We start from the raw sequence: 11161 nt of genomic DNA on the forward strand, positions 1-11161 counted from the left end.
TTTACCTACTCCCAGTCAACTATTTGTAGTAATTAATCAGAATAATAGCATAAAACAAAAACAAAACACTGAACTAGGCTTAAGAAGATCTAGTTGTCCAACCTGCTACCTCTCTGTTGGGTGACCCTAGACAAGTCCCTTGCCCTAAGCCTCGGCTTCTCCTTTCTAAAGAGAGGTAATGCCTGCCCTGCTTACTTCAGAGATGCTATGAGAATCAAATGAAATCGTGCAAGTATTTTCTATACTGAAAGTCTTTCTCCAAGTGCAAGGGATTATTTATTTATGAATTCATTCCAAATTGTGTTGACTTCATAACTACTTGGAGCCCTGGTGGCGAAGTGGTTAAGAGCTCAGGCTGCTAACCAAAAGTTCGGCAGTTCGAATCCACCAGTCACTCCTTGGAAACCCTAAGGGGCAGCTCTACTCTGTCCTACAGGGTCGCTATGAGTCAGAATCGACAGCACACAACAACATAACTACTTAATGAGGAAGAAATGGAATGAGAAACAGCATACCTTACAGAGAATTTAAATCATATACCTCCCTTCATCAATTGCTTGAGATAAAAATACACTAGCAATCTGCAGATAAGGAAAATAGTATTGCAGATTCTTGTTCACTGGGCTTTTTACTTACACCAAAACAGGGTGGGACTCAGGTGAAGCTAACAGGTGGAAAGCAATTTATAGGCAAACCAAGAAGGTTGATGTTCTCATCTGGGGCATCAGCAGACTTCGCCATGTCAGGCGTCTCTCCTTCGTGTCTGTGTGGTCCATGTATCGTGCTCCCATGACACTGTTCTGATAATGGCTTTGAATTTGTCCAATGATTTCTCTGGATATGGGGGACAGAGATCACCCAAACTTGTAAACTTAGCTAGAGAAGCCATTTTCCTGCCTGACTTGGTGTACTTCCATGTCTTTACATAAAACCAGAACCATTGTGTAGCCAGGGGAAAAAAAAATCTGAAGTTAATAAAAAGGAAAAAGTCTCCTTATTTAAGAGACCAAAGTGCTAGCAGTGATGGGAAAACTTCTTCAGGCCACCAGACTGAGACAAGGGCATTTGGAAGGTTTATAAAGATGGACACACGTATTGGAAATGCCAGAATGAGGACTCATTGGGATGACAGCTTGAGAACTCTAGTTATGTCCAAAGCATAATGTGACCCACTTGAGTGTTACTGATGACCACAGCAGTGATAAATTCCATTGACCTTGGACTCTAGGGGTTTGCTGACCTAGGAGAAATCCCAGAGGGGAAAAACAGCTCCAGCAAAAAAGAAACAAAGAGGCTCTCAGAAAGCAGTTCTCAATCTGCCCTGCAAACTGAATCCTCTATTTCTCACTGCTGGGTATGTATGCTTCCCAAGGACAAACATACACCTTCAGGGATATTGTCAAATCACACACCAGTTAATAAACAAAATTTTATTTTCCTTTGATACAAAAGTTAAATAGGAAAGTTTATTTTTTTTTGTACAGTGATAAATTAGAAATTTACAGTACAGACGTCAATGCAGACATACTTTCGTAAATCCTTAAAAGCAGGGTCCATTTCCTTTGAAGTTCAGCAATTCATTCAGGGCATGTGTAACAGGAGTTTGCCTGGTATCTCTATGTCAAACATCTGAAAGTCCCAGGTTGGTATCAAGGTGGCTGGAGCTGTAGAGGAGCATGAGGATACAAGGCCACAAACAACTAGTGTGGCTGCTGCACAGAGCAGGTTGAATCATATTGTATCTTTTCATAGATGGCACCTCATAATTCACTCCACCTTCCTTACGAAGAGCTCAAGAGACCTTGAGCCTTAGACCTTCTAAAGCCTCACAACATCCCTGTGAGGTAGGAAAAAACTCCAGAACCCCTACATGCCCCACTGGGAGAGACCTAGGAGGCAGCTTACCTCTCCCAAAAGCCCACAGCCAAGTCAGGGCCAGAGCCTGTGAACAGGATTTGGGAACTTCCACAGCCTGGGAAAGAGAGGACCCAGTCTCCACAGGGCAGGGCTGCTCTTCCCTCTACTCTCAGAAGCCTTCTGGGATGACAGTGGTCATGTACTGAACACTATAGGAGATCAAGGAGATACAAAAGCTTTGAGAACATGGCTCATATAGGACCCCAGGTAGGCCCTCTACAAATTGCCTGGGTGAATACTAGGAATTTGCTGATTCAAAGATGAAGAAAGGAAACAAGGCAAATCAGATACAGAAACTGGCAAGGGGCTTACCAAGGGGAGGCGGCTTACCAGGGGACCCTTGTTTCACCTCCCTCCTGGTACTGACAACATGCCATTATTGCATGTGTGCACGGCAAGAGGCGGCACCAGAGAGCTCTAACCAGGCTGCAGTGAAACAAAATCCATTATTCAAGGCTATAGTGTCTGATCCTTGATAGGAGCAAAATGCCCTCCTAGGAGTTTCCAAGATCTGCAACCTAGTCCAAGGAAAAACGATAACCCAGGTCTTTTGTCAGACATAATACAGACCCAGACTGGGATTCTGACCTCAAAAATAGTAAAAGAGCAAAAAGAATTGTCAGAGTCCTGTGATTTGGCATAATTGTCTGGACCAGCAACTCTCTCCAATGCCCTCCACCACAGAACCAAATTCAGGATACAGGGTGATCCTAAGGGGCTCCTTCAAAAGTGTGTCCTTCGTGGCTTTTGTTCCTAACTGCTGCTGGGGCCACCTCACCATAAGCCAAAGATTATACCTTCCTAGCGAAATCCCTTTAAATTGAGTCTGCCCCTCTGCGCTGAGAATGTCGAGTTCATCCTTGTGTCCTTAAGTTCCAGCTGGGTCACCAAAGCAATAAGCACTTAATCCAGTGGCCAGGAGGTTAAGGTGGCCAGAGAGTAGAAAGCTAGGGGTGCTAAGCAGCATCATAATTCAGAACCTAGAGACAGAAGTGTCCCACATTCTGGGGATAGGGAGGGTCGGGAGAGAGTGACCCAGGAAAGTCAGAGGACATCTCAGGGAAATAAAATGTTTCACCTCTTCTTCGGTTTCAGGCCCCTGAGCAAGCCGCCGACACAAGCAGTCTCAGAGATCAGGAAATGGGTCTCCAAAAAGGAAAAAGGATATGAATCAACCAAGCAGCTCAACCAGATGGTTCTCGCCAGTTCCACCCTAACCCATGTTCCTCTTCCCTGAGGTTTGGCCTTTCTGAAGCAGCAGAAAGGAGTCTGCCAGAGAGAAGGCTTGACAGAGGTGAACTTGGGCCCCACTTAACAAAATCTCTGGAGGTCAAGGAATTTTTAGGAAGTGATAATTATATCTACTTGTTTCCGATTTCACAGACAGAAAAGCCACCTTAACCTTTTCCTTAGCAAGATGCTGTCCTCAAGGTTACCTACACAAGTTACATGGAATACACCAAGCTGCAAATCATCTGTCCCCAAAAAAGCCATATTAGATTTGGGAGCGCAGGTCCTCATAGCCTATTTTCATACTCTTTTTAGGAGTTTCCACAGAGATTGTCATGAAGCAGAGTGGATGCTTTCTATCAAAACCCCTTCAACTGATTTGGAAAAAATCCTGAGATGACATGACGGACCCAAGAAGGTTTATGGGATGGAGACGATGAAACAGACGGAAATTGCAGAGGCCCCTTCTTCTTTACTAAACCAACAGCAAAGTTCAGATGACCCAAGAGCATTACCAGCCTAGGTCAGTTAGAAGAACAGAGCTGTCACCAACGAACTGAGATGTTTATCTTCTGTGACACCCCCTAAGGTGCCTAATACAGGATTTTACACACATTGGCACTCAATAAATGTGCTGGTAAATGACTTTTTATTTTTTTTTTTTAAAGCAAATACCAATTCAAGAGGAGACGGAGTTGCTCTGAGGTAATTGGTAACTGACTCCTTAGCCACAAAGTTCCTTTCCTGAAACCGTAAACACTCTCCATTGTCTGGAATGTGAAAGGCCTATAACCCTATGACATTGCTAAGGCTACTAATCCAGTCTGCACCAACAGGCCACTTGGATCAAATATACTTTCCTCTGGGAAGGAAAGAGATTTGTGGAACAGACCTGTTAAAACCCAGAAATTGTCAGGGCACTACCTCCAGAGCTTGCGTGCCCAGGGCTCTTTTATTATTATTATTTATTCATTCACAATACTGAATACCCCATGCCCAGGCCTCTGCTAGGTGCTGCCTTGGTCGTACAATCACTGAAACATTACAAGGAAAATTGCCTTACAAACCCGATACTCTAACAGCAAGGCCAGTCCACCACTACATGGTCCTTTGCTTCCTGGGCCAAAGTCTCTGCCCCACTCCCAAGGCACTAGAGTGGAGTGTGAGTAAGGGCAGGCTCTGCCCCTGGGTGCATGCTCCAGGGCCCTGGGCAGTTATGGGAACTGCCTGCAAGCAGCCCAGCGAGCTCACATTTTGCATTTCGTAGGCAATGTAGTCTCAGATGGAGTTAAACTGGCCTTCCGGGGACCATTTCTCATGCTCCAGGAGCTCTGGCCCAGAGTCCAGCCAAGCTACTCAGGCTCGGCAGAGAGCAGCACAGGCCATCTGTGCCCACTTAGCTTCTGCCTCAAAAGCCCTAAGACTTTCCCTTCCAAACCACACAACAGACCTTATATGCATCTTCATCTCAGACAGCTCAACAACCACAAAAAAAACAAAGAGAAAAGAAGGAGAGGAAATGGCAAACCATGGGCATAAAAATCTCACCCCACTCCCCCTAAAAAAACCATGCTTATTTCCAGAATTTGACCACCTATTTGGAATTTTGAGACCCTGGAAATGCTTCTCCACAAAGAATGATAAAAGAGAGCTTTCCTACCTGCTTTTTTTTTAAAAAAAAAAAGGCATGAATAAATAAATGAGTCACTGGAAAGCAAGAACTGAAGCAAAGACAGGTATGAGCTGCAAGGGGAGCAACCTGTGACATTGTCAACAATTTGCCCCAGAGATCTGGCGATTAGAAGGCCCAAGGAGGGTTAATAGAGAGGCCAGTTACAATTTTAAAAGCACTGAAACTTTTGAGAGGCTGCTAGGGGGTACCCCCTTGTGAGGAACGTAAAGCATAAATATGAAAGGCTTTGGATACCTCCACAAAAGGCAATTAAGACCAGTGCTGCTGAAGTTTGCAGTTCATTTCATAGGGTCTACACTTTATTCCCTAACCAATCAAGCTTCTGGCTGGCATTCTGGAGATTCATTAAGCACCATATAAATACTCCAGGCCACACTGCCTCCGAGGAAATCTTATAAGGAACCTTTGCCAATTACAAGGAAATGATTATGCACCAAGCAGTTGGATTAGCTGTCCTTAGTTCCCTTCACAAAATTGAAACAGTCTCCATTGTTGTAAGTAGACCAGACTCTGATAACATTCTTATGCTAAAGGAAAAAAAAGGCACTATGGTTCTGAGAATGCAAGTTGACCATAGTTCTAAAGTCAGTGAGTATACTATGTCATGGTCCAAGAATGTGCTTTTAATTGTAACTGACACACACAAATTACACAGTTAATCTGTGTGAATGCAAAGTTGCCAAGAAATTTAACATATTAGCTCTTCCAGACGGGCGTCTGCATAGATGCAATCACACAAAGTAAAATATATTAAATCTCAATTGCTCAATGTAATAGGTCTCTGGGGTTGGTAAGGTAAGTAGACTTGGTAAATCTCATTTTCCTCTGAATAAACTGATTGTCAGAAAGTGAATCACCCTTCATTTTCCCCTCATTAGGCATGACACAATGCAAAAATTCCTATAAAAACATCTTTTTTGAGTCATGAATGTAAAACGAAGAAAACTGCAGCAGCCTAGCACAGAGACACTGAAATAAAAGAGGGACAGAGAGAAGAAAAATCCACTGGATACCTTAGGTGTGTTTGTACAGTACTTTTGTTTGTCCAAACCATTCTGTTTTATGACAAAGGCACTGAAAGATTCTGACACCACCTCTGGGGAGTGCGATCCACACAGTTCTAAACAGCAGTGCACCACAGATGTTTACGTCAGACCAGCCAAACTACAAACTCTTGTAACACGTCTCTGAACCCAGCGTTTCCAGTGTTTATAGATCGCTTTGCTATTTGAAAGACCCAGTTAGTATTTAAATTTTAAAAGGGTGAAAAAAGTTACTCTTTCTCCCTGCAAGTTACTGACTCATGGCCCAAATCCCACCCTGCAAGGAAAAGCAGCATCGCCCTGGACTGCCTGGAATCTAAGCAGGACCTCTACACTCCAAGCTGCGACCTGCTAAAGTGATCAACATTTTGATTTTTCACAGCTTTGAAAGCCTCTAACTGGCTTTTCCGTTTTGGATCATTCCAAAGTCTGCAGCAAAATCATTGTTTTTAGGATGCTGGGGGGTGAGAGGTGGGGGCGGGGGCTAGCTTAAGGGTTGCTTGTTTGTTCAAAAGAGATTTATTGCATACAATTTTCAGCAGCATTTCCACCGAAATGCTAGTATTCCCCCTATCAAAATGAGGACCGTGTGGAGGCTGGCTATCCTTATACCACAGTCTCATTGCCTTTCCCAGGTTTTACCCAACCGTTCCCTCTCTTCTCTCTCTTTACCTTCCCAGAGTTCACCAATCTGTTGGAACACTTCTGCCATGTATGAAAAGTTTTGGCAGACCAAATCCACATGCCTGAAGTGATGCCCACCAGCAAAGACATAAAAATTTTTAACATTTCAACCGCCATATTAGAGTCGTCTGCAGAATACCGGAAGAGTGCCCAGTTGGAGATTTCATAGAAATAACAGGCAATCACACAGGTTGCAGGAACCGTGTACAGTACTGAGAAGACTCCAATTTTGACCATCAGCCTTTCCAACTTGTCTGTCTTTGTCCCATCCTTTTGAAGATTTGATCGAATTTTGAACAAAGCCACCAAACCTGCAGCGATGAATAAAGTTCCGATTACTAAATAAGTGAAGAGGGGAGCCACCACAAAACCAGTGAGGGCATCAAGGTTTTGGTTCCCAACATAGCACAGGCCAGTCAGTTCATCTGCATCCACCAATCTCATGATCAAGATGACAATGGTTTTCACTGCAGGGATGGCCCAGGCTGCAATGTGGAAATAAGAGCTATGCATTTCAATGGCTTCATGACCCCATTTGAGTCCTGCTGCCAAAAACCAAGTGAGAGTCAGAACAACCCACCAGATGGAGCTAGCCATTCCAAAAAAGTACATCAGCAAGAAAATTATTGCACATCCTGTGTTCTTAAGTCCTTCTTGGATGAGAATGGGTTCTGCTGCCTCTTCAAAATCGCAGGATATCCTTTCCCGGCCTACAGTCAGCCTCACAATATAAGCAATGCTATAAATATTATAGCACATACTGAGAAATATGATGGGGCGCTCAGGGTAGGAAAACCTGGAGGAATCGATCAGGAAGGTCAGGACTGTGAAGGCAGTAGAGATGAAGCACAGGCTGGCCCACACAGCCATCCAGATATCGGTGAACTCCTTGGCCGAGCGGCTATATAAGCCAGCATCGTAGCCACACTTGAGAACACAGTTCAGGCTCCTTTTCACCCAGATGTACTGATCAGAATTGGTTCCCACAGAGTGACATTCTTCCCCAGGCTGGATGGGGGTTTTGTGAGGTAAGGGCACCTCTTCGTCACCTGGTCCTTCCATACACATGTGATTGTGGTCATTCTGTGGTGGGAATTTGCTGCAGTTCAGGCTCCCTGGCCAGGCGAACCCAAATTCCTTCAGGACTGGTTCACAGCGTCTCTTGACTGAAAGACACATGCCACCACATGGGCCAATGGGGATGTTGATCTTCTCTGTGCACATTGGCACATAAACCGAACAAAGGAAGAACTGGAAAAGTAATGAAATGAACAAAGAAAACAATGAGTTGGAAGTTTGACTAAATGCTTGCACAAAACTGAGTTGAATGCTTCCAGGCAATGTACATACCTACTTTTAAACCAGCCTATATGGAGTATGACTATTTACTGTGACCTCAAACGAGTGTGCTTAATAACCCATCATTTACACACTTTTCTTAGTTTTATTCTAGTAATACTTTCTAGACGAACAAAAATAAGTAAATAAATAATAAAAGGTTTGAATAAGAATTACATAATCCCTTTCCACACAAGGTGTAAGGAAATAAACCTTAAAAAATTGGCTTTCAGGCCCCCTCCCCTTTCAGCTACTATTGGAAAGGGCTGAACAGACTAATCATTTTGGTGATGGAGTGGTTTATTTTCATCTCCATTCCTTGATCTACATAAAAATAAATACTAGAAAATGTAGACTATTTCTTTTGCTAATATTCTGTTTTCTACCTTATCCCTTATTATTATTTTTTTAAATCAGATCCATATTGAAACAGAAAATGTCCTAACTGGGAAACTGACGCAAAGATGTGAGGCAGGTTGAGGTCTCTGGTCACCAGGGGTTGGTTTGGCCAGGTTTCCTCAGTGAATAATAATGAGGCACAATAGGAAAATGTAAATGTTAAGTCCCTACAAACTGTAATACCATCAGAGGAGACTCCAGTTGCTGTCCTCAATTCCTCCAGCATTGATAAACAGTCTGCTTGGCTCCTTACAGATGTTGTCTATGAAGTCTAGAGTTACAAGGAACTATTTTCCAGCATGTAAAGGGATCCAGTTCTGTCCTTCAAAACAGCTTGGCTGCTTCCCCAGGATACATGTAATTAAAAATATATATCCCTGCAAAAGCTGTTTCTCCAACAAAATTGCCACTGATGTCAGGATATGTGCTGTTTCCAAACTGAGAGCTAGAGGATCATTTCTTAGGCTTTTATAACCTAGTTCCAAAGTTCTGAAACTTCCAAAAGGGACATTTCACCAGCAACAGGTCTAATCCCAACCATCTTTTCAAAACCGCAATCTAACTTTTAAAATGATCTATGTAAAAACGTGCACCTAGTAAGTAAGCTGCATGTCTGTTTCTTATCTTGCAGAAGTTACAGCCAGAACCACAGATTTCTGAAGCTTTTAGCCTGGACAACTACACTCTTTTTTTTCTCAACTTCTTGCTTTTCTAATTTCTAAAGATCACTCAGAGCCTCACCAACCAAAACACGACCAATGTTAACACTTCTTAAAATTTCTTTTCAGTCTTTTAAAAAATACACTGGTTGTTTTTGCAAGATATTATCACACTGTGTATGCAAATTCTTTCTTCACTTATTGTTGTATGACGAGCATTTTCTATATTATATAAGCTTTAAAATTTTTAACAACTGCAAAAAAAAAAGAAAAATTCTTCCAGTGTACAAACTACCTTCCTGGAGCTTGACCACACCATCACATTTTTCCCAAGTTGTGTTTTCTCTTCCTCCAAGCAGTAAACCTGCCCTCAACCCTGAGGATAAGAAAGGACTAAACCTATCCATTCCTTCCTGCGTGACTTCTAAAATCGTACTGGATCACGCGAAGAGGGGCCATTCCTCAGTGGTGTTACATTTAATAACCCACCCAAAAATATGGGGGGAGAACAGAGGTCTGAGAGGGACATGGAAGAGAGGAGAAGTTCACGTCTCCTTCTCTCTCCTTCCAAGTCTTAGCTACAGCTGGCTGCTCTGCCGGGGACTCGCCCACCCAGCAGCGGCGGCCGGAATCCTTGGCAAAGATAACCCTCCGCTCCACTGGGGTTAGGGGCTTGGCCAGACTTGGTGGGCAGGGGAGAAAAGCGGAAGGGCGGGGTGTAAAAGTGGGTTCTTTCGCAGGCCAGATGACTTACACAACGTTTTGGCTTCCAGTCCCTGAGAAGGGACAGAAAAGTGGGGGTGGGGATGGAAATCACTTTTCCAGGAGTTTTACCCTTCAGCTAGGAAGGGGGCAGGGGGCTCTACTTGGCAAGGGTTCCGCGTAGTTAGTTTGGGACGTTCCAGTCCAAGAGGTCCCGTCAGGGGTAGGGACTGGGGAAGGGGGGGCGCCCACCTGCAGCTGGCTGGAGCAGCCGTACTGGATGAGCGGCGTGAAGGTTGTCAGCTGCAGCTCGGCGTCCGTCTGCAGCTCATGCCCCACCAGATTGGGCATCTTGGTCACGTTGTAGCCGAGGTTCTGGCACATGGTGATGCGAATAGGGTCGCAGCGCCGCTCCTCCTCGTCCCCAAAGCCCCGCGCCGGCCCCAAGAGCAGCAACAGCGGCAGCAGCAGCCGCAAACTGAGCCCGACGCCCCCGGGCTCCCCCGGGACTCTCGGCTCCGCGCCCCGCCGGGCCATGGCCAGAGCCGGGGGCGGCAGCGGCGGCGGCTACTCCAGTAGACACCCCCAGTTTGCACGGGGGCGCCGGCTGCCCGCGCTGCTCTCAGCTCTGGTAAGGGAGTGTGATAAGGCGCCAAGGGCGACGAACGGGCAGCGGCCGGCTCCTCGGCAGCTGCACCCGACTGTGTAGGGGAATTAGATGCCCCGGGCCGGGGCCGAGGTACAGACTGCAAGGGTCATGGTTGCAGGGGCGAGCGCCCAACCCAGCGCCGGCCGCGTCGCCTCGCTGTCTCGGCTAAGCCCGCCAGCACCCAGCACCGCGCCGCTCTCACCGCCCGAGCCCTCCGCGGCGCAGGAGGTTCGTTGGGCGGTGGCAGGGATGGACAGACAGCGCGCCTCTCCAATGGCCGGGCGCCGCGGGCGGCGACGGGCGGGGCTGCGAGGCGGGGCTGCTCTCCCGCTGGAAGGGTCAGCCCCTGCCCGCCAGCCCCCCTTCTCTGTCCCTGCCTCCCTCTCTCCCTCCCTCCCCGGAGCGCCCCGCCCCGCTTCCCGGCGCTCAATTTCCTCCCACCCCTAGCGCTACGCGCTGGGGCCAGGCGGGGATAGAGCCAGGTCCGTCCCCTCCTCTTCCAGGTGAGAGATGCTGCCTGGTCGCTCTGCCCCTTTCCCTTCCTTCTTCCAGCTGTCACCTCGGCCCGTGGCCACCTCCCCGTCAGGCTTAGAAACACACACAAAGAACGTGGGATTGGCTTCAAATTCCGGCTATGTGACCTTGAGCAAATTGCCCAGCCTCTCGGCGTTAGTTTCCTCATGCATAAAGTGACTTGGGAGGATTAGAGGTAACGCGTGGAACGCTTAGCACCATGCCTGGTACAGCCAGAGCTCGCAGCTATTTTCACTCCCAACTCGCTTTGGTCAGAGCCCGGCCCCTCTCCTGTCCTCCAGACGCGGTCCGACCTGCGCCCGGGAGCTGCTTG

General features: G+C 46.4%; 1 protein-coding gene across 1 annotated transcript; it reads right to left on the reverse strand.

Annotated features, from left to right (window-relative positions):
• Positions 1–4090: 4090 nt before the first annotated feature.
• FZD4 (frizzled class receptor 4) lies at positions 4091–10517 on the reverse strand. The gene is made up of 2 exons (XM_004385529.1): positions 9918–10517; positions 4091–7818 (listed from the first exon to the last, which is right to left on the reverse strand). Exons 1-2 carry the CDS (start codon positions 10200–10202, stop codon positions 6490–6492), a joined length of 1614 nt encoding a protein of 537 aa, XP_004385586.1. The 5' UTR covers positions 10203–10517; the 3' UTR covers positions 4091–6489.
• Positions 10518–11161: the final 644 nt, after the last annotated feature.

Source organism: Trichechus manatus, unplaced genomic scaffold (assembly GCF_000243295.1).
Source record: "Trichechus manatus latirostris isolate Lorelei unplaced genomic scaffold, TriManLat1.0 scaffold00140, whole genome shotgun sequence".
In the NCBI taxonomy this organism is placed as follows: domain Eukaryota; kingdom Metazoa; phylum Chordata; class Mammalia; order Sirenia; family Trichechidae; genus Trichechus; species Trichechus manatus.